We start from the raw sequence: 23,607 nt of genomic DNA on the forward strand, positions 1-23,607 counted from the left end.
TTAGTTCGCCACCCTTCACTCGCGTTTCCCACAGAGGGAAAAGGGTGTATATACTCTGGACGACAGTCGCAGAGGGTCAGGATTTGTAGTTAAAATTAGCAACAAAGGTTCTAAAACACGACAGATTGCTGTCGATAAATGTCCTAGAACTCTGGGCATTTTACAATGCAATACATAATTCGCTTTCAGTCTGACCAGGTATATACTCTGGTTTCTCTTCAGAACGAATAAATCTTTCGCCTTTTACTAAAGATTTCGGTGGAGAGGAACAACCATGAGTTTCATGTAAATTTTTGATGCATGTCCCACGCTGGCCTTAAGCAGTCAAACAAGGCAACGGCAGTTGCATACACAACAACCAGTGAGAACCAAGTAGCCGCATGGCAATGCGGCAGGTAACTCAGATCCTCAATGGCTCAGAACACCATTATGTGAAAATGTCAAGAGATCATTATGTGAGTGGACATCTGTTAGACAGAGGATCTCACCCGTCAGGATTTGGATCCTGAAAACTGGACATTAAATCTAGAGGTGTTTCATATGTGAGTCCACAGAAGGGGGTTACCCTCAAGTATACATGATGGCATCTCGCCACAATTACGAAAGTTCAGTATGTGTACAAAACAGATCACAAGGGCAGTGGCGGTGGAGTCTCTCACATTCATGTGGTCATTCAGCATCGTGTATCTGGCTCCACCATTTTCCGCTGCTCTCTCCGTTGTCAAAACGGATCATAAGACAGTTTGTCACAGTCATACTGGTGGTATCTCATGGGTTTCGGAGAAGTTTGCTTCTCGAATTTTCAAGGAATACTTGCACACGATCTTGGCCCGCTCATAATACGTCCAACCTGTTACATCAGGGAACGTTAGTTTACCCATAGTTCCCTAGGTACCTATTATCTAGGTACCGCAGCTGCGGTTGACGGGGTGAGGGTTCAGACCGCCCTCTTAAGAAATTGAGCATTACAGTATCGGTTATACTAACCATGTTACGAAATAGTAAGCCGTTTAAGGCAGCTCATTTTTACAAAATTTCGTGTGCTTACATAGGTTGTAAACCTCGGAAGTTCCAACATCATCCTTCAAGTAACCCGTATTCTGTTAAACGGGGTGGGATGGAAAACTGCGTTGATCTGCACGAAGAGTGCAGGTATCTGTGTGGTAAACTTATTTTCAAAGACGTTTGCTTCTATTTGCGTCTGTACACATCTTTCTACAAGGTGTCATCAAAGTTCACACTCTATTTATCCCACCTACAGCGCCAGGCGACTTGAAGTTGGGTTCAGATTTCTTACAGTTTCATATTGTGAACCCTTTCAACAAATGGGAATTAAGTTTCTCACTTTGGAAAACAATTTTTTCTTCTAGCCTTGGCTTCGGCAAGGGTTTGTTTTCATATTTGGGTGCCTTGTATTCCAAGCCACCGTATTTCAGTTTTCTCATGACAAAGCAGATCTTCGGACGAATCACGCTTTCGTATTCTTCACATCAATGTACCAATAGGGGTTCCTGTGTGGACAGCACATTCTAGAACTGAATGTGGTACACGCATTACGCGTTTATATATGTGCCGAACGTCAACAGTACGTGATATGAATACGTTGTTTGTTCTCTATGATACTGCCAACTGGGGTTAGCCAGTTTACCTGGGTTGTTTTAAGCTCAAGAGAGCTTAGGGTAACAAGTTTTACTTGATTGATATTAAGCTCAGAGGAGCTTATGGTAACACATTTTCACCGATTGGTTCAAATTATAAAGTTCTATCGGTTATGGTGTCAACTGTTTAGTTGACAGTAAGGTTATGGGTCAACATTGTTGTTGTCCGTTATGTTATAGGTATTCTCCATTGTCAACCTCTCTATATCGTTCCTGTTCGCTCAGTAAAAAACACTGAGACAGTACACTGAGGTACTCGGGGATATGGAGGGGTGGGAGGGTCCTAAATTTGAATATTCAGTGCCTTTGTTCGGCTCCGCCCGTCCATATCCCAAGAGTACTCCAGTGCCCCCTATGGATTCAAAGAAAAGGATTTACCTGGTAAGTACCAAAATCCTATTTTCTTGCCAGAGGTAAGGGCAAGGGGAAAAAGCTGCCAGCTACAGCCAGTTCCCAGGATCAAACGTCCTCCCCGGCTTCTACTAAATCCACCGCATGACGCTGGGGCTCCGCTGGGGGAGTCCGCTCCGGTGGGGGCACGTCTTCGTCTTTTCAGCCAGGTCTGGATTCATTCTCAGGTGGACCCCTGGGCAATAGACATTGTTTCCCGGGGGTACCAGCTGGAATTCGAAGAGGTGCCCCCTCGCCGGTTTTTCAAATCGGCACTGCCGACTTCTTCCCCAGAGAGGGAGGTAATTTTGGCAGCAATTCAAAAATTGTGTCTCCAACAAGTGGTGGTCAAGGTTCCCCTGCTGCAGCAGGGGATGGGCTATTACTCAACCCTGTTTGTGGTCCAGAAACCGGACGGTTCGGTCAGACCCATTCTAAATTTAAAATCCTTAAACCTATACTTAAAGAGGTTCAAGTTCAAGATGGAGTCGCTCAGGGCGGTCATTGCAAGTCTGTAAGAGGGAGATTATATGGTGTCTCTAGACATAAAGGATGCAAACCTTCATGTCCCCATTTATCAACCTCATCAGGCGTTCCTGAGATTTGTGGTGGAGGATTGTCACTACCAATTTCAGACATTGCCGTTTGGGCTGTCCACGGCCCCGATAATTTTTACCAAATTAATGGCGGAAATGATGGTGCTCCTACGCAAGCAGGGGGTCACAATTATCCCATACTTGGACGATCTCCTGATAAAAGCGAGATCGAGAGAACAGTTGCTGGTCAAAGTATCACTCTCCCTGAGGGTGTTACAACAACACGGTTGGATTCTAAACCTGCCAAAGTCACAGTTAGTTCCAACAACCAGATTGCCTTTCTTAGGCATGATTCTGGACACGGAACAAAAGAGGGTCTTTCTCCCGACGGAAAAGGCCCAGGAACTGCAGGACTTGGTCAGGGACCTGTTGAAGCCAGACAGGGTGTCGGTACATCCCTGCACGCGAGTGCTGGGAAAAATGGTGGCGTCTTACAAGGCCATTCCATTCGGCAGGTTCCATGCCAGAACCTTTCAGTGGGACCTTCTGGACAAGTGGTCCGGGTCACATCTACAGATTCATCAGATGATCCGCCTGTCCCCCAGGGCCAGGGTATCTCTCCTGTGGTGGCTGCAGAGTGCTCACCTTCTAGAGGGTCGCAGGTTCGGAATCCAGGACTGGGTTCTGGTGACCACGGACGCGAGCCTCCGAGGATGGGGAGCAGTCACACAGGGAAGAAACTTCCAGGGTTTGTGGTCAAGCCAGGAGGCTTGTCTACACATCAACATTCTGGAATTAAGGGCCATATACAATGGCCTTCGTCAGGCGCAGACCTTACTTCAAGGTCTACCGGTTCTGATTCAGTCAGACAACATCACAGCAGTGGCTCATGTAAACCGCCAAGGCGGCACAAGGAGCAGAGTGGCAATGGCAGAAGCCTCAAAGATTCTTCGATGAGTCATGTAAGCGCTCTGACAGCAGTCTTCATTCCGGGAGTAGACAACTGGGAAGCAGACTTCCTCAGCAGACACGATCTACATCCAGGAGAGTGGGGACTTCATCAGGAAGTCTTCACAGAGGTTGCAAGTCAGTGGGGTCTGCCTCAAATAGACATGATGGCTTCACGCCTCAACAAGAAACTTCCGAGATATTGCGCCAGGTCAAGGGACCCTCAGGCGTTTGCAGTGGACGCCCTGGTGACACCGTGGGTGTTTCAGTCGGTCTGTGTGTTCCCTCCTCTTCCTCTCATCTCAAAGATACTGAGAATCATAAGACGAAGAGGGGTTCAGGCGATTCTCATCGTTCCAGATTGGCCTCGAAGGGCCTGGTATCCGGATCTACAGGAAATGCTCTCAGAAGATCTGTGGCCTCTTCCTCTCAGGGAATACCTGTTACAACAAGGGCCCTGTCTGTTCCTGGACTTACCGCGACTGCGTTTGACGGCATGGCGGTTGAACGCAGGATCCTAGTGGAAAAGGGCATTCCGGAAGAGGTCATTCCTACTCTAATAAAGGCAAGGAAGGAGGTGACATCGAAACATTATTACCATATCTGGAGGAAGTATGTGTCTTGGTGCGAAGCCAAGACTGCTCCTCCGGAAGAATTCCATCTGGGCCGTTTTCTCCACTTCCTGCAAACTGGAGTGAATGTGGGCCTAAAGTTAGGCTCCATTAAGGTTCAGATTTCGGCCCTATCCATTTTCTTTCAAAGGGAATTGGCTTCTCTTCCAGAAGTCCAGACTTTCGTGAAAGGGGTGCTGCATATCCAGCCTCTTTTTGTGCCTCCAGTGGCGCCATGGGACCTTAACGTGGTGTTACGGTTCCTTAAGTCTCACTGGTTTGAATCGCTTCAAACAGTTGAATTAAAGTATCTCACTTGGAAAGTGGTCATGTTGTTGGCCTTGGCATCTGCAAGGCGGGTGTCCGAATTGGCGGCTTTGTCTCACAAAAGCCCTTATCTGATTTTCCATGTGGATAGAGCTGAGTTGCGGACTCGTCCCCAATTTTTGCCTAAGGTGGTTTCTTCTTTTCATATGAACCAACCTATTGTGGTGCCGTGGCTACAAGGGACATGGAGAATTCCGAGTCCCTGGATGTGGTCAGGGCATTGAAAATTTATGTGGCCAGAACGGCTCGAGTTAGGGAAACAGAGGCACTGTTTTTTAAACCTACCGGTAAATCTATTTCTCGTAGTCCGTAGAGGATGCTGGGCGCCCGTCCCAAGTGCGGACTACTTTTGCGAGACTTGTATATAGTTGTTGCTTACGTAAGGGTTATGTTTCAGTTGAATCAGTTTTGGACTGATGCTGGTTTTGTTTCATACTGTTGACTGGTTCATATATTCCATATTATACGGTGTGATTGGTGTGGGCTGGTATGAATCTTGCCCTTGGATTTACAAAATCCTTTCCTCGTACTGTTCGTCTCCTCTGGGCACAGTTTCTCTAACTGATGTCTGGAGGAGGGGCATGGAGGGAGGAGCCAGTGCACACCCATACCTAAAGTTCTTTTTAGTGCCCATGTCTCCTGCGGAGCCCGTCTATTCCCCATGGTCCTTACGGAGTCCCCAGCATCCTCTACGGACTACGAGAAAAAGGTTTACCAGTAGGTTTAAAATCTTTATTTTCTCTGACGTCCTAGTGGATGCTGGGGACTCCGTAAGGACCATGGGGAATAGACGGCTCCGCAGGAGACTGGGCACATCTAAAGAAAGATTTAGGACTATCTGGTGTGCACTGGCTCCTCCCCCTATGACCCTCCTCCAAGCCTCAGTTAGATTTCTGTGCCCGGCTGAGCTGGATGCACACTAGGGGCTCTCCTGAGCTCCTAGGAAGAAAGTATATGTTAGGTTTTTTATTTTCAGTGAGATCTGCTGGCAACAGGCTCACTGCATCGAGGGACTAAGGGGAGAAGAAGCGAACCTACCTAAGTGGTGGTAGCTTGGGCTTCTTAGGCTACTGGACACCATTAGCTCCAGAGGGATCGAACACAGGACCCGACCTCGTCGTCCGTTCCCGGAGCCGCGCCGCCGTCCCCCTTACAGAGCCAGAAGCAAGAAGGTGGTCCGGAAAATCGGCGGCTGAAGACTTCTGTCTTCTCCAAGGTAGCGCACAGCACTGCAGCTGTGCGCCATTGCTCCTCATGCACACCACACACTGCGGTCACTGATGGGTGCAGGGCGCTGGGGGGGGGGCGCCCTGAGCAGCAATAATAACACCTTGGCTGGCAAACTGGCACCATATATAGCCCCAGAGGCTATATAGGTGCTTTTTAACCCCTGCCAGAATCCATAAAAATGCGGGAGATAGTCCGCGAAAAGGCGGAGCTATCTCCTCAGCACACTGGCGCCATTTTTCCCTCACAGCTCCGTTGGAGGGAAGCTCCCTGGCTCTCCCCTGCAGTCAATACACTACAGAAAGGGTTAAAAAGAGAGGGGGGGGGGCACAATTTAGGCGCAGTATACAATATATATATGCAGCTATAAGGGAAAACACTCTTATATGTGATATCCCTGTGATATATAGCGCCCTGGTGTGTGCTGGCATACTCTCCCTCTGTCTCCCCAAAGGGCTTTGTGGGGTCCTGTCCTCTGTCAGAGCATTCCCTGTGTGTGTGCTGTGTGTCGGTACGGCTGTGTCGACATGTATGAGGAGGATAATGATGTGGAGGCGGAGCGAATGCCTGTAAATGTGATGTCACCCCCTGCGGGATCGACACCGGTGTGGTTGGACTTATGGAAGGATTACGTTAAAGTGTCAACTCCTTACACAAAAGGTCGACGACACAGAACAGCCGGCTACTCAGCTTGTGCCTGTTCCAGCGTCTCAAATGTCATGGGGGGCTCTAAAAACGCCCGCTACCTCAGATGGCAGAAACAGATGTCGACACGGATACCGACTCCAGTGTCGACGACGATGAGACTAGTGTACCCTCCAAATAGGTCCACCCGTTACATGATTGAGGCAATGAAAAATGTATTACACATTTATGATAATACCCCAGGTACCACATAAAAGGGTATTATGTTTGGTGAGAGAAAACTACCAGTAGTTTTTCCTGCATCTGAGAAATTAAATGAGGTGTGTGAGGAAGCGTGGTCTTCCCCGGGTAAGAAATTGATAATTTCTAAACGGTAATTGGCAGCGTACCCTTTCCCGCCAGAGGATAGGTCACGTTGGGAAACACCCCATAGGGTAGATACAGCGCTTACACGCTTATCAAAAAAGGTGGCACTACCGTCTCCGGATACGGCCGCCCTGAAGGAACCTGCTGATAAAAAGCAGGGGGTTACCCTAAAAGATATAGTCACACACTCGGGCATTATATTGCGACCAGCCATTGCTTCGGCATGGATGTGCAGTGCTCCCGCTGCGTGGTCAGATTCCCTGTCGGAAAATAACTATGGATAGGGACAATATTTTGCTGGCAATAGAGCATATAAAAGAAGTGGTCTTATACATGCGTGATGCACAGAGGGATATTTGCCGGCTGGCATCAAAAATAAGCGCTAGGTCCATTGCCGCCAGACGGGGGTTATGGACTCGGCAATGGTCAGGCGATGCCGACTCGAATCGGCACATGGAAGTTTTGCCCTATAAGGGGGTAAAACTGTTTGGGGATGGTCTTTCAGACCTCGTTTCCACAGCTACTGCTGGGAAATTGACTTTTTTGCCACAGGCTACCCCACAACAAAAGAAAGCACCGTATCATCAAGTACAGTCCTTTCGGCCCCAGAAAAGCAAGAGGGCTAGAGGCTCATCCTTTCTGCCGAGAGGCAAAGGTAGAGGAAAAAGCTGCAGCACACAGCTAGTTCCCAAGAGCAGAAGTCCTCCCTGCGTCCGGTAAGTCCACAGCATGACGCTGGGGCTGCTCAGGCGGACCCGGGTACGGTGGGGGCCCGCCTCAGAAATTTCAGCGTCCAGTGTGCTCTCTCACATGGATCCCTGGGTCCTTCAAGTAGTATCTCAGGGGTACAGGCTGGAGTTCGAGACGTTCTTCCCCCCGCCGTTTCCTAAAATCTGCCTTACCGGCACCTCCCTCTGCCAGGGAGGCGGTGTTGGTGGCTATTCAACACTATAATCACAACAAGTGATTGTCAAGGTGCCCCTCCTTCAGCAAGGAAGGGGTTACTATTCCACAATGGTTGTGGTACCGAAACAGAACGGTTCGGTGAGACCCATCTTAAAATTAAAATACTTGAACTTTTGTATCAGAAGATTCAAGTTCAAGATGGAATCGCTCAGGGCGGTTATTACGAGCCTGGACGAGGGGGATTACAGGGTCTCCCTGGACATCAAGGATGCGTACCTGCATGTCCCCATTTACCCTCCTCACCAGGAGTACCTCAGATGTGTGGTACAGGACTGTCACTATCAGTTCCAGACGCTGCCGTTGGAGTTGTCCACGGCACCGAAGGTCTTTACCAAGGTAATGGCCGAAATGATGATACTCCTTCGCAAGAAGGAAGTTTTTATTATCCCGTACTTGGACGATCTCCTGATAAAGGCGAGGTCCAAAGAACAGTTGGTAGTGGGGGTAGCACTCTCTCGGGAAGAGCTACAACAGCAAGACTGGATTCTCAATATTCCAAAGTCACAGCTGGTCCCGACGACACGTCTTCTGTTCCTGGGAATGATTCTGGACACAGACCAGAAAAGAGTGTTTCTTCCAGTGGAAAAAGCCGAGGAGTTGTCATCTCTAGTCAGAGACCTCCTAAAACCGGGACAGGTGTCGGTACATCAATGCACACGAGTCCTGGGAAGAATGGTAGCTTCGTACGAAGCATAATTCCATTCGGAAGGTTCCACGTAAGGACGTTCCAGTGGGACCTGTGGGACAAATGGTCCGGGTCCCATCTACAGATACAACAGCGGATAACCCTGTCGGCAAGAAACAGGTTGTCGCTGCTGTGGTGGCTGCAGAGGGCTCATCTACTAGAGGGCCACAGATTCGGAATACAGGACTGGGTCAGAGGCGTCACCAAGTGTGGTGACACCCGGTGCGCACCCCTGATGTACTGCCGCGATCGCTGCAAAAAGGGGGCGTGGCCTTACAGCCAGGGGCGTGGCTTCGCGGGGATACTGGTATCGTCACTCTGGGGGCGTGCCCAGCATCTCCGGAGATGCTGGGCTTCCCCCAGAGACGGTCTCAGTGTGCTGTCGGCTCCTCTGCTATGACAGGAGCCGGGTGCTGTAGCGGAATTTCACACTGCAGCACCTGGCTCCTGTCACTGCGGAGGAGATGACATTTGGTGTCACACCCGGGTGCGGGCCGCACCCCCCGCACCCGCCTTGTGACGCCACTGGACTGGGTCCTGGTGACCACGGAGGCCAGCCTTCGGGGCTGGGGTGCAGTCACACAGGGAAGAAATTTCCAAGGAGATTTCGCTTCACATAAATATTCTGGAGCTAAGGGCCATTTACAATGCCCTATGCCAAGCAAGGCCCCTGCTTCAGAACCAGCCGGTACTGATCCAATCAGACAATATCACGGCGGTCGCCCATGTAAACAGACAGGGTGGCACAAGAAGCAGGATGGCGATGGCAGAAGCCACAAAGATTCTCCGATGGGCGACCTACACCCGGGAGAATGGGGACTTCTTCCAGAAGTTTTCCAAATGCGGGTAAACCGTTGGGAATGACCACGGGTGGACTTGATGGCGTCCCGCCTCAACAAAAAGTTGAAAAGATATTGCGCCAGGTCAAGGGACCCTCAGGCGATCGCTGTGGACGCTCTAGTGACACCGTGGGTGTACCAGTCGGTTTATGTGTTTCCTCCTCTACCTCTCATACCCAAGGTACTGAGAATAATAAGAATGCGAGGAGTGAAAACCATACTCGTGGTTCCGGATTGGCCAAGAAGAGCTTGGTACCCGGAACTTCAAGAGATGCTGGCAGAGGACCCTTGGCCTCTGCCGCTCAGACAAGACCTGCTGCAGCAGGGACCCTGTCTGTTCCAAGACTTACCGCGGCTGCGTTTGACGGCATGGCGGTTGAACACCGGATCCTAAAGGAAAAGGGTATTCCGGAGGAAGTCATCCCTACCCTGATCAAAGCCAGGAAGGATGTCAACGCAAGACATTATCACCGCATTTGGCGGAAATATGTTGCTTGGTGTGAGGCCATGAAGGCCCGAAGGAGGAATTTCAACTGGGTCGATTCCTACACTTCCTGCAAGCAGGGGTGACGTTGGGCCTCAAATTGGGGTCCATCAAGGTCCAGATTTCGGCTCTGTCGATTTTCTTCCAGAAAGAACTGGCTTCACTGCCTGAAGTTCAAACTTTTGTCAAAGGAGTTCTGCATATTCAGCCTCCTTTTGTGCCCCCAGTGGCACCTTGGGATCTCAATGTGGTTTTGGCATTCCTGAAATCACATTGGTTCGAACCACTTAAGACTGTGGATCTAAAATATCTCACGCGGAAAGTGGTCATGTTATTGGCCTTGGCTTCGGCCAGGCGGGTTTCAGAATTGGCGGCTTTGTCTTGTAAAAGCTCTTATCTGATTTTCCAGATGGATAGGGCAGAATTGAGGACTCGTCCTCAGTTTCTCCCGAAGGTGGTCTCAGCTTTTCACTTGAACCAACCTATTGTGGTGCCTGCGGCTACTAGGGACTTGGAGGATTCCAAGTTGCTGGACGTAGTCAGGGCCCTGAAAATTTATGTTTCCAGGACGGCTGGAGTCAGAAAAACTGACTCGCTGTTTATCCTGTATGCACCCAACAAGCTGGGTGCTCCTGCTTCTAAGCAGTCTATTGCGCGCTGGATTTGTAGCACTATTCAGCTGGCGCATTCTGCGGTAGGATTACCGCAGCCTAAATCAATAAAAGCCCATTCCACGAGGAAGGTGGGCTCATCTTGGGCGGCTGCCCGAGGGGTCTCGGCTTTACAACTTTGCCGAGCAGCTACTTGGTCAGGGGCAAACACGTTTGCTAAATTCTACAAATTTGATTCCCTGGCTGAGGAGGACCTGGAGTTCTCTCATTCGGTGCTGCAGAGTCATCCGCACTCTCCTGCCCGTTTGGGAGCTTTGGTATAATCCCCATGGTCCTTACGGAGTCCCCAGCATCCACTAGGACGTCAGAGAAAATAAGATTTTACTCACCGGTAAATCTATTTCTCGTAGTCCGTAGTGGATGCTGGGCGCCCGTCCCAAGTGCGGATTGTCTGCAATACTTGTACATAGTTATTGTTACAAAAATCGGGTTTTGTTGTGAGCCATCTCTTCAGAGGCTCCAATTGTTATCATACTGTTAACCGGGGTTCCTATCACGTGTTATATGGTGTGATTGGTGTGGCTGGTATGAGTCTTACCCGGGATTCCAAATCCTTCCTTATTGTGTACGCTCGTCCGGGCACAGTATCCTAACTGAGGCTTGGAGGAGGGTCATGGGGGGAGGAGCCAGTGCACACCAGGTAGTCCTAAAGCTTTTACTTTTGTGCCCAGTCTCCTGCGGAGCCGCTATTCCCCATGGTCCTTTCGGAGTCCCTAGCATCCACTACGGACTATGAGAAATAGAATTATCGGTAAGTTAATTCTTATTTTTTCATGTTTTACATATTTGTCTATATAACACATCACTGGATAGGCTTTTCTGATGATACAAATAAAGGTTCTATTTTAATTAAACAAAATATATTTCTGTGCCCCAACACAAGACCGCCCTCCTTCCTTCTGTTTGTTTCAGCCGAGTATTACCATAGTGTTTGTCGGATGTGAAGCAAAGGGGTTCCTACCTTTCCGGTTTAGTCTATGTGCTGCGGTTTCTGCATGATGGTCTGGAATGGGGTCACGGCGGACCTCTTTGCAGGCAGTGATCCCCACATTAGCTCCCTGGGATCTCCAGCGGTTGCTCACTGTCTTGAAGAACCTTCCTTTTGAGAGGATGGCTGTGATGGGGCCTTTCTGTGAACTTTCTTCTAGGGAGAGTTTCGGAGCTGAGGGCTTTATCTTGTCCATCTCCTTTCTTCATCACCCACACGGACAGGGCTATGCTTGGAACCAGAGCTTTCTTTCAGCCAAAAGTGGTCTCTAGGTTACATTGTTCTTGTGGCCTTGGAGAAAGTTCTCTGGCTGTTGTCAGGTCATTGCATTCCATAGGAATCAGGATTTAGTCAGGGCCAATAAGCTGTTGGTTCTGTATGATGTCCATGTAAGAGGCTGGTCTTCCAAACTGACCACCGCCACTGTATAACCGCAGTGAATCGCCGGAGATACTTTCAGCCAATGACGGCCTGTTCTTGTAAGAGCCTCTTTTGCTGAAACTTTGACACTCTTTCTACATTTTACAGGTTTAATACTTATGCATCAGGTTCCGTGCGCTGCGACCTCTGAGCGCACCCTCCTTTAGGGGAAGCTTTATGAAGTCGCCATGCTTTTCCACTGTGCCCCAATGGATTTTACACTTACATGAAGTGGTTTTCTCAGGTCACTGGGGGACGCGGCATCCCCTCCTTAGCTTTGTTATTTTCTTCTCTCCCTCCTGAAATGTCGTCTGGTGCGTTGTTAGAAATTCCCAGGCCAAGCTCCCAGCACCACATAATAATCCTCATGGTGTTTCCAGTGTCCCCCGTGTACAGTGAGAAAAGGATTCAGCATATGTACAGAAATCCCATTGTGGTATGATGAGGAAGTTATTATAAGTTTTATAAGTTGTGTAATTGGATAAGTGCTGACCGCAGTGCCTGCACCCCCCCCCCCCCCTCCTCTTGTGTCTGGTAAGGAGGTAGAGGACTCATATAGATGCAGGAATAACAGGAGATGGGGTTCTCTAATGGCCCATTGTACTCCATGTACTCCTAGCTTCTAAGAGAAGCAGAACCTGAGATAACCCTACTGCGACCTGTTACCCCGTTCTATCCGGCCTGCAGGACAATCTATACCTTTATTTTCTCTCACCACAGAAAAGCATCCGACCCCAAGTTGTGACGACCTTTGAACTTCCTGGCTGTCATGATATGTGGACGGTGATCTCTGCTCACAAGAAGGACGAGGTGGGTTCTTATCAGGAGACGTAATGCATTGTGTGTGTCTCATTCTCTTCCCTGTGTCCTGTCTTCTCTCATTGTCGTCCGTCTGTTCTGTTCTTCCTGCAGTCTACTGAAGGAGGCGCGGGCGCTGTTGACCTAGACGAAGAGGAGGCAAAAAGCCGCCATGGGTTCCTGATCTTGAGTCGTGAAGACTCCACTATGGTGAGTGAGATGTTGGTCCGCAAAGTGGTGAATTACTTCCAGTCCCCAGATATTACGTCACCAGATAATATAATACCCCCATAAAGCCCATCAGCAAGCGTGCAGGCTCCACTGTCGCCATTTCTGGTGTACATTTTAGTTTTTCAATATGATGTACTTATCACCCTCCCTCCATCCACCGGCCCCTCATGTGTATACTGTCATCTGTCCACGGTCTCTCCCGCCTCATGGAGCGTGGTAACGTGTACTTATCACCCTCCCTCCATCCACCGGCCCCTCATGTGTATACTGTCATCTGTCCACGGTCTCTACCGCCTCATGGAGCGTGGTAACATGTACTTATCACCCTCCCTCCATCCACCGGCCCCTCATGTGTATACTGTCATCTGTCCACTGCCTCTGCCGCCTCATGGAGCGTGGTAACATGTACTTATCACCCTCCCTCCATCCACCGGCCCCTCATGTGTATACTGTCATCTGTCCACGGTCTCTACCGCCTCATGGAGCGTGGTAACATGTACTTATCACCCTCCCTCCATCCACCGGCCCCTCATGTGTATACTGTCATCTGTCCACGGTCTCTACCGCCTCATGGAGCGTGGTAACATGTACTTATCACCCTCCCTCCATCCACCGGCCCCTCATTTGTATACTGTCATCTGTCCACTGCCTCTGCCGCCTCATGGAGCGTGGTAACATGTACTTATCACCCTCCCTCCATCCACCGGCCCCTCATGTGTATACTGTCATCTGTCCACTGCCTCTGCCGCCTCATGGAGCGTGGTAACATGTACTTATCACCCTCCCTCCATCCACCGGCCCCTCATGTGTATACTGTCATCTGTCCACGGTCTCTACCGCCTCATGGAGCGTGGTAACGTGTACTTATCACCCTCCCTCCATCCACCGGCCCCTCATGTGTATACTGTCATCTGTCCACGGTCTGTACCGCCTCATGGAGCGTGGTAACATGTACTTATCACCCTCCCTCCATCCACCGGCCCCTCATGTGTATACTGTCATCTGTCCACGGTCTCTACCGCCTCATGGAGCGTGGTAACGTGTACTTATCACCCTCCCTCCATCCACCGGCCCCTCATGTGTATACTGTCATCTGTCCACTGCCTCTGCCGCCTCATGGAGCGTGGTAACATGTACTAATCACCCTCCCTCCATCCACCGGCCCCTCATGTGTATACTGTCATCTGTCCACGGTCTCTACCGCCTCATGGAGCGTGGTAACATGTACTTATCACCCTCCCTCCATCCACCGGCCCCTCATGTGTATACTGTCATCTGTCCACGGTCTCTGCCGCCTCATGGAGCGTGGTAACATGTACTTATCACCCTCCCTCCATCCACCGGCCCCTCATGTGTATACTGTCATCTGTCCACGGTCTCTCCCGCCTCATGGAGCGTGGTAACGTGTACTTATCACCCTCCCTCCATCCACCGGCCCCTCATGTGTATACTGTCATCTGTCCACGGTCTCCCCCGCCTCATGGAGCGTGGTAACATGTACTTATCACCCTCCCTCCATCCACCGGCCCCTCATGTGTATACTGTCATCTGTCCACGGTCTGTACCGCCTCATGGAGCGTGGTAACGTGTACTTATCACCCTCCCTCCATCCACCGGCCCCTCATGTGTATACTGTCATCTGTCCACGGTCTCTACCGCCTCATGGAGCGTGGTAACGTGTACTTATCACCCTCCCTCCATCCACCGGCCCCTCATGTGTATACTGTCATCTGTCCACGGTCTCCCCCGCCTCATGGAGCGTGGTAACATGTACTTATCACCCTCCCTCCATCCACCGGCCCCTCATGTGTATACTGTCATCTGTCCACTGCCTCTGCCGCCTCATGGAGCGTGGTAACATGTACTAATCACCCTCCCTCCATCCACCGGCCCCTCATGTGTATACTGTCATCTGTCCACGGTCTCTACCGCCTCATGGAGCGTGGTAACGTGTGCTTATCACCCTCCCTCCATCCACCGGCCCCTCATGTGTATACTGTCATCTGTCCACGGTCTCCCCCGCCTCATGGAGCGTGGTAACATGTACTTATCACCCTCCCTCCACCCACCGGCCCCTCATGTGTATTCTGTCATCTGTCCACGGTCTCCCCCGCCTCATGGAGCGTGGTAACATGTACTTATCACCCTCCCTCCATCCACCGGCCCCTCATGTGTATTCTGTCATCTGTCCACGGTCTCTGCCGCCTCATGGAGCGTGGTAACATGTACTTATCACCCTCCCTCCATCCACCGGCCCCTCATGTGTATACTGTCATCTGTCCACGGTCTCTACCGCCTCATGGAGCGTGGTAACATGTACTTATCACCCTCCCTCCATCCACCGGCCCCTCATGTGTATTCTGTCATCTGTCCACGGTCTCTGCCGCCTCATGGAGCGTGGTAACATGTACTTATCACCCTCCCTCCATCCACCGGCCCCTCATGTGTATACTGTCATCTGTCCACGGTCTCTCCCGCCTCATGGAGCGTGGTAACATGTACTTATCACCCTCCCTCAATCCACCGGCCCCTCATGTGTATACTGTCATCTGTCCACGGTCTCTACCGCCTCATGGAGCGTGGTAACGTGTACTTATCACCCTCCCTCCATCCACCGGCCCCTCATGTGTATACTGTCATCTGTCCACGGTCTGTACCGCCTCATGGAGCGTGGTAACGTGTACTTATCACCCTCCCTCCATCCACCGGCCCCTCATGTGTATACTGTCATCTGTCCACGGTCTGTACCGCCTCATGGAGCGTGGTAACGTGTGCTTATCACCCTCCCTCCATCCACCGGCCCCTCATGTGTATACTGTCATCTGTCCACGGTCTCTACCGCCTCATGGAGCGTGGTAACATGTACTTATCACCCTCCCTCAATCCACCGGCCCCTCATGTGTATACTGTCATCTGTCCACGGTCTCCCCCGCCTCATGGAGCGTGGTAACATGTACTTATCACCCTCCCTCCATCCACCGGCCCCTCATGTGTATACTGTCATCTGTCCACGGTCTCCCCCGCCTCATGGAGCGTGGTAACATGTACTAATCACCCTCCCTCCATCCACCGGTCCCTCATTTGTATACTGTCATCTGTCCACGGTCTCCCCCGCCTCATGGAGCGTGGTAACATGTACTTATCACCCTCCCTCCATCCACCGGCCCCTCATGTGTATACTGTCATCTGTCCACGGTCTCTGCCGCCTCATGGAGCGTGGTAACATGTACTTATCACCCTCCCTCCACCCATCGGCCCCTCATGTGTATACTGTCATCTGTCCACGGTCTCTCCCGCCTCATGGAGCGTGGTAACATGTACTTATCACCCTCCCTCCATCCATCGGCCCCTCATGTGCATTCTGTCATCTGTCCACGGTCTCTCCCTCCTCATGGAGCGTGGTAACATGTACTTATCACCCTCCCTCCATCCATCGGCCCCTCATGTGTATACTGTCATCTGTCCACGGTCTCTCCCGCCTCATGGAGCGTGGTAATGTACTTATCACCCTCCCTCCATCCACCGGCCCCTCATGTGTATACTGTCATCTGTCCACGGTCTCTCCCGCCTCATGGAGCGTGGTAACATGTACTTATCACCCTCCCTCCATCCACCGGCCCCTTGTGTGTATACTGTCATCTGTCCACGGTCTCTGCCGCCTCATGGAGCGTGGTAACATGTACTTATCACCCTCCCTCCACCCATCGGCCCCTCATGTGTATACTGTCATCTGTCCACGGTCTCTCCCGCCTCATGGAGCGTGGTAACATGTACTTATCACCCTCCCTCCATCCATCGGCCCCTCATGTGCATTCTGTCATCTGTCCACGGTCTCTCCCTCCTCATGGAGCGTGGTAACATGTACTTATCACCCTCCCTCCATCCATCGGCCCCTCATGTGTATACTGTCATCTGTCCACGGTCTCTCCCGCCTCATGGAGCGTGGTAATGTACTTATCACCCTCCCTCCATCCACCGGCCCCTCATGTGTATACTGTCATCTGTCCACGGTCTCTCCCTCCTCATGGAGCGTGGTAACATGTACTTATCACCCTCCCTCCATCCACCGGCCCCTCATGTGTATACTGTCATCTGTCCACGGTCTCTCCCTCCTCATGGAGCGTGGTAACATGTACTTATCACCCTCCCTCCATCCACCGGCCCCTCATGTGTATACTGTCATCTGTCCACGGTCTCTCCCTCCTCATGGAGCGTGGTAACATGTACTTATCACCCTCCCTCCATCCACCGGCCCCTCATGTGTATACTGTCATCTGTCCACGGTCTCTACCGCCTCATGGAGCGTGGTAATGTACTTATCACCCTCCCTCCATCCACAGACTTCCCATATGGAGTCTCAGTGACTGCCCTCCGTGGGTCAGGTGAGGACTAGATTTAGTGAGTGTAATGTGATGAAAAAACTATATTAAAATTTCCCTGCGTTATCTCATCATAGAGGAGCCACTGTCACTCAGGAATAGGCAGCAAACGTACGGACATCATAAGTCGGAGGGTGGAGTACAGTATGGCAGTCGTTCTGTGTTTGGGTATTGAGCCCGCACTCTATTAATGGTCATTTAAATAGGTTTTTATGAAGCAGAACATAGATGTAAAGCCCCCTACACCTAGTCACAGTAGTGCTGGCCTGTACCACGTGCCGCACAGGTGGAGGCAGCAGAAGAGGTTTCACGGTCTATTTGCAGTAGTGCTGGCCTGTACCACGTGCCGCACAGGTGGAGGCAGCAGAAGAGGTTTCACGGTCTATTTGCAGTAGTGCTGGCCTGTACCACGTGCCGCACAGGTGGAGGCAGCAGAAGAGGTTTCACGGTCTATTTGCAGTAGTGCTGGCCTGTACCACGTGCCGCACAGGTGGAGGCAGCAGAAGAGGTTTCACTGTCTATTTGTCTCCACCTGATTTTTCATGTTCTTGTATTTTCAGATCCTCCAAACAGGACAAGAGATTATGGAGCTGGACAACAGTGGGTTTTCCACCCAGGGCCCGACCGTATATGCTGGCAATATAGGAGACAATAAATACATTGTGCAAGTGTCCCCACTGGGAATTCGCCTGCTGGAAGGAGGTGAGTACGTGGAGTAGTCTGTGGCTCCCCTGCCTCCTCCTGTGACCGGAGGTCAGTACGAGGAGTAGTCTGTGGCTCCTCTGCCTCCTCCTGTGACCAAAGGTCAGTACGAGGAGTAGTCTGTGGCTCCCCTGCCTCCTCCTGTGACCGGAGGTCAGTACGTGGAGTAGTCTGTGGCTCCCCTGCCTCCTCCTGTGACCGGAGGTCAGTACGAGGAGTAGTCTGTGGCTCCTCTGCCTCCTCCTGTGACCAAAGGTCAGTACGAGGAGTAGTCTGTGGCTCCCCTGCCTCCTCCTGTGACCGGAGGTCAGTACGTGGAGTAGTCTGTGGCTCCCCTGCCTCCTCCTGTGACCGGAGGTCAGTACGAGGAGTAGTCTGTGGCTCCTCTGCCTCCTCCTGTGACCGGAGGTCAGTACGAGGAGTAGTCTGTGGCTCCCCTGCCTCCTCCTGTGACCGGAGATCAGTACGAGGAGTAGTCTGTGGCCTCCCTGCCTCCTCCTGTGACCGGAGGTCAGTACGAGGAGTAGTCTGTGGCCTCCCTGCCTCCTCCTGTGACCGGAGGTCAGTACGAGGAGTAGTCTGTGGCTCCCCTGCCTCCTCCTGTGACCGGAGGTCAGTACGAGGAGTAGTCTGTGGCTCCCCTGCCTCCTCCTGTTACCGGAGGTCAGTACGAGGAGTAGTCTGTGGCTCCCCTGCCTCCTCCTGTGACCGGAGGTCAGTACGAGGAGTAGTCTGTGGCTCCCCTGCCTCCTCCTGTGACCGGAGGTCAGTACGAGGAGTAGTCTGTGGCCTCCCTGCCTCCTCCTGTGACCGGAGGTCAGTACGAGGAGTAGTCTGTGGCCTCCCTGCCTCCTCCTGTGACCGGAGGTCAGTACGAGGAGTAGTCTGTGGCCTCCCTGCCTCCTCCTGTGACCGGAGGTCAGTACGAGGAGTAGTCTGTGGCCTCCCTGCCTCCTCCTGTGACCGGAGGTCAGTACGAGGAGTAGTCTGTGGCCTCCCTGCCTCCTCCTGTGACCGGAGGTCAGTACGAGGAGTAGTCTGTGACTCCCCTTCCTCCTCCTGTGACCGGAGGTCAGCACGAGGAGTAGTCTGTGGCTCCCCTGCCTCTTCCTGTGACCGGAGGTCAGTACGAGGAGTAGTCTGTGGCTCCCCTGCCTCCTCCTGTGACCGGAGGTCAGTACGAGGAGTAGTGTGTGGCCTCCCTGCCTCCTCCTGTGACCGGCGGTCAGTACGAGGAGTAGTCTGTGGCTCCCCTGTCTACTCCTGTGACCGGAGGTCAGTACGAGGAGTAGTCTGTGGCTCCCCTGCCTCCTCCTGTGACCGGAGGTCAGTACGAGGAGTAGTCTGTGGCTCGCCTGCCTCCTCCTGTGACCGGAGGTCAGTACGAGGAGTAGTCTGTGGCCTCCCTGCCTCCTCCTGTGACCGGAGGTCAGTACGAGGAGTAGTCTGTGGCCTCCCTGCCTCCTCCTGTGACCGGAGGTCAGTACGAGGAGTAGTCTGTGGCCTCCCTGCCTCCTCCTGTGACCGGAGGTCAGTACGAGGAGTAGTCTGTGGCTCCTCTGCCTCCTCCTGTGACCGGAGGTCAGTACGAGGAGTAGTCTGTGGCTCCCCTGCCTCCTCCTGTGACCGGAGGTCAGTACGAGGAGTAGTCTGTGGCTCGCCTGCCTCCTCCTGTGACCGGAGGTCAGTACGAGGAGTAGTCTGTGGCCTCCCTGCCTCCTCCTGTGACCGGAGGTCAGTACGAGGAGTAGTCTGTGGCCTCCCTGCCTCCTCCTGTGACCAAAGGTCAGTACGAGGAGTAGTCTGTGGCCTCCCTGCCTCCTCCTGTGACCGGAGGTCAGTACGAGGAGTAGTCTGTGGCCTCCCTGCCTCCTCCTGTGACCGGAGGTCAGTACGAGGAGTAGTCTGTGGCCTCCCTGCCTCATCCTGTGACCGGAGGTCAGTACGAGGAGTAGTCTGTGACTCCCCTTCCTCCTCCTGTGACCGGAGGTCAGTACGAGGAGTAGTCTGTGGCTCCCCTGCCTCCTCCTGTGACCGGAGGTCAGTACGAGGAGTAGTGTGTGGCCTCCCTGCCTCCTCCTGTGACCGGAGGTCAGTACGAGGAGTAGTCTGTGGCTCCCCTGCCTCCTCCTGTGACCGGAGGTCAGTACGAGGAGTAGTCTGTGGCTCCCCTGCCTCCTCCTGTGACCGGAGGTCAGTACGAGGAGTAGTCTGTGGCTCCTCTGCCTCCTCCTGTGACCGGAGGTCAGTACGAGGAGTAGTCTGTGGCCTCCCTGCCTCCTCCTGTGACCGGAGGTCAGTACGAGGAGTAGTCTGTGGCTCCCCTGCCTCCTCCTGTGACCGGAGGTCAGTACGAGGAGTAGTCTGTGGCTCCCCTGCCTCCTCCTGTGACCGGAGGTCAGTACGAGGAGTAGTCTGTGGCTCCCCTGCCGCCTCCTGTGACCGGAGGTCAGTACGAGGAGTAGTCTGTGGCTCCCCTGCCGCCTCCTGTGACCGGAGGTCAGTACGAGGAGTAGTCTGTGGCTCCCTGCCTCCTCCTGTGACCGGAGGTCAGTACGAGGAGTAGTCTGTGGCTCTCCTGCCTCCTCCTGTGACCGGAGGTCAGTACGAGGAGTAGTGTGTGGCCTCCCTGCCTCCTCCTTTGACCGGAGGTCAGTACGAGGAGTAGTCTGTGGCTCCCCTGCCTCCTCCTGTGACCGGAGATCAGTACGAGGAGTAGTCTGTGGCCTCCCTGCCTCCTCCTGTGACCGGAGGTCAGTACGAGGAGTAGTCTGTGGCTCCCCTGCCTCCTCCTGTGACCGGAGGTCAGTACGAGGAGTAGTCTGTGGCTCCCCTGCCTCTTCCTGTGACCGGAGGTCAGTACGAGGAGTAGTCTGTGGCTCCTCTGCCTCCTCCTTTGACCGGAGGTCAGTACGAGGAGTAGTCTGTGGCTCGCCTGCCTCCTCCTGTGACCGGAGGTCAGTACGAGGAGTAGTGTGTGGCCTCCCTGCCTCCTCCTGTGACCGGAGGTCAGTACGAGGAGTAGTCTGTGGCTCCTCTGCCTCCTCCTGTGACCGGAGGTCAGTACGAGGAGTAGTCTGTGGCTCCTCTGCCTCCTCCTGTGACCGGAGGTCAGTACGAGGAGTAGTCTGTGGCTCCCCTGCCTCCTCCTGTGACCGGAGGTCAGTACGAGGAGTAGTTTGTGGCTCCCCTGCCTCCTCCTGTGACCGGAGGTCAGTACGAGGAGTAGTTTGTGGCTCCCCTACCTCCTACTGTGACCGGAGGTCAGTACGAGGAGTAGTCTGTGGCTCTCCTGCCTCCTCCTGTGACCGGAGGTCAGTACGAGGAGTAGTCTGTGACTCCCCTTCCTCCTCCTGTGACCGGAGGTCAGTACGAGGAGTAGTCTGTGGCTCCCCTGCCTCCTCCTGTGACCGGAGGTCAGTACGAGGAGTAGTCTGTGGCTCCCCTGCCTCCTCCTGTGACCGGAGGTCAGTACGAGGAGTAGTCTGTGGCTCCCCTGCCTCCTCCTGTGACCGGAGGTCAGTACGATGAGTAGTATGTGGCCTCCCTGCCTCCTCCTGTGATCGGAGGTCAGTACGAGTAGTAGTCTGTGGCTCCCCTGCCGCCTCCTGTGACCGGAGGTCAGTACGAGGAGTAGTGTGTGGCCTCCCTGCCTCCTCCTGTGACCGGAGGTCAGTACGAGGAGTAGTCTGTGGCTCCCCTACCTCCTCCTGTGACCGGAGGTCAGTACGAGGAGTAGTCTGTGGCTCCCCTGCCTCCTCCTGTGACCGGAGGTCAGTACGAGGAGTAGTCTGTGGCTCCCCTGCCGCCTCCTGTGACTGGAGGTCAGTACGAGGAGTAGTCTGTGGCTCCCCTACCTCCTCCTGTGACCGGAGGTCAGTACGAGGAGTAGTCTGTGGCTCCCCTGTCTACTCCTATGACCGGAGGTCAGTACGAGGAGTAGTCTGTGGCCTCCCTGCCTCCTCCTGTGACCGGAGGTCAGTACGAGGAGTAGTCTGTGGCTCCCCTACCTCCTCCTGTGACCGGAGGTCAGTACGAGGAGTAGTCTGTGGCTCCCCTGTCTACTCCTATGACCGGAGGTCAGTACGAGGAGTAGTCTGTGGCCTCCCTGCCTCCTCCTGTGACCGGAGGTCAGTACGAGGAGTAGTCTGTGGCTCCCCTGCCTCCTCCTGTGACCGTAGGTCAGTACGAGGAGTAGTCTGTGGCCTCCCTGCCTCCTCCTGTGACCGGAGGTCAGTACGAGGAGTAGTCTGTGGCTCCTCTGCCTCCTCCTGTGACCGGAGGTCAGTACGAGGAGTAGTCTGTGGCTCCCCTGCCTCCTCCTGTGACCGGAGGTCAGTACGAGGAGTAGTCTGTGACTCCCCTTCCTCCTCCTGTGACCGGAGGTCAGTACGAGGAGTAGTCTGTGGCTCCTCTGCCTCCTCCTGTGACCGGAGGTCAGTACGAGGAGTAGTCTGTGGCTCCCCTGCCTCCTCCTGTGACCGGAGGTCAGTACGAGGAGTAGTCTGTGGCTCTCCTGCCTCCTCCTGTGACCGGAGGTCAGTACGAGGAGTAGTCTGTGGCTCTCCTGCCTCCTCCTGTGACCGGAGGTCAGTACGAGGAGTAGTCTGTGGCCTCCCTGCCTCCTCCTGTGATCGGAGGTCAGTACGAGGAGTAGTCTGTGGCTCCCCTGCCTCCTCCTGTGACCGGAGGTCAGTACGAGGAGTAGTCTGTGGCTCCCCTGCCGCCTCCTGTGACCGGAGGTCAGTACGAGGAGTAGTCTGTGGCTCCCCTGCCTCCTCCTGTGATCGGAGGTCAGTACGAGGAGTAGTCTGTGGCTCCCTTGCCTCCTCCTGTGACCGGAGGTCAGTACGAGGAGTAGTCTGTGGCTCCTCTGCCTCCTCCTGTGACCGGAGGTCAGTACGAGGAGTAGTCTGTGGCCTCCCTGCCTCCTCCTGTGATCGGAGGTCAGTACGAGGAGTAGTCTGTGGCCTCCCTGCCTCCTCCTGTGACCGGAGGTCAGTACGAGGAGTAGTCTGTGGCTCCCCTGTCTACTCCTGTGATCGGAGGTCAGTACGAGGAGTAGTCTGTGGCTCCCCTGCCTCCTCCTGTGACCGGAGGTCAGTACGAGGAGTAGTCTGTGGCTCCCCTGCCTCCTCCTGTGACCGGAGGTCAGTACGAGGAGTAGTCTGTGGCCTCCCTGCCTCCTCCTGTGACCGGAGGTCAGTACGAGGAGTAGTCTGTGGCCTCCCTGCCTCCTCCTGTGATCGGAGGTCAGTACGAGTAGTAGTCTGTGGCCTCCCTGCCTCCTCCTGTGACCGAAGGTCAGTACGAGGAGTAGTCTGTGGCTCCCCTGTCTACTCCTGTGATCGGAGGTCAGTACGAGGAGTAGTCTGTGGCTCCCCTGCCTCCTCCTGTGACCGGAGGTCAGTACGAGTAGTAGTCTGTGGCCTCCCTGCCTCCTCCTGTGACCGGAGGTCAGTACGAGGAGTAGTCTGTGGCCTCCCTGCCTCCTCCTGTGACCGGAGGTCAGTACAAGGAGTAGTCTGTGGCCTCCCTGCCTCCTGTGACCTGAGGTCAATATGAAAGAGTTGGAAGGAGGGGGTTTGAAAAGGGGTCACCATAGGCTGCGCAATGTCATGTTTCCTGTGCCACGCTGGGGTGGTATACAGAACATTTGGTAACCCGGACGGATTGAGAACCTCTGGGATAGATGACAGCATCGGGTGCGTTCTAGACCGACTGGACCTTCTTCAG

The 23,607-nt window shown here is 53.4% G+C and overlaps 1 protein-coding gene and 1 non-coding gene across 7 annotated transcripts in view; both read left to right on the plus strand.

The window, feature by feature from the left end:
• The window catches only part of CPSF1 (cleavage and polyadenylation specific factor 1), a 465,036-nt gene that overhangs the window by 272,266 nt on the left and 169,163 nt on the right, over positions 1-23,607 (plus strand). For all 6 annotated transcript variants that reach the window (XM_063921055.1, XM_063921056.1, XM_063921060.1 and 3 more), the window contains 3 exons: positions 12,482-12,571; positions 12,674-12,769; positions 17,730-17,871. In XM_063921055.1, coding sequence (XP_063777125.1) covers positions 12,482-12,571; positions 12,674-12,769; positions 17,730-17,871 — 328 coding nt within the window. The remainder of the gene's footprint in view (positions 1-12,481; positions 12,572-12,673; positions 12,770-17,729; positions 17,872-23,607) is intronic.
• Positions 203-319, plus strand: LOC134931254 (U5 spliceosomal RNA). Its single transcript, XR_010179053.1, has one exon. It is a non-coding gene; the product is annotated as a U5 spliceosomal RNA (small nuclear RNA).

This window comes from Pseudophryne corroboree, chromosome 5, assembly GCF_028390025.1.
Source record: "Pseudophryne corroboree isolate aPseCor3 chromosome 5, aPseCor3.hap2, whole genome shotgun sequence".
Classification (NCBI taxonomy): Eukaryota; Metazoa; Chordata; class Amphibia; order Anura; family Myobatrachidae; genus Pseudophryne; species Pseudophryne corroboree.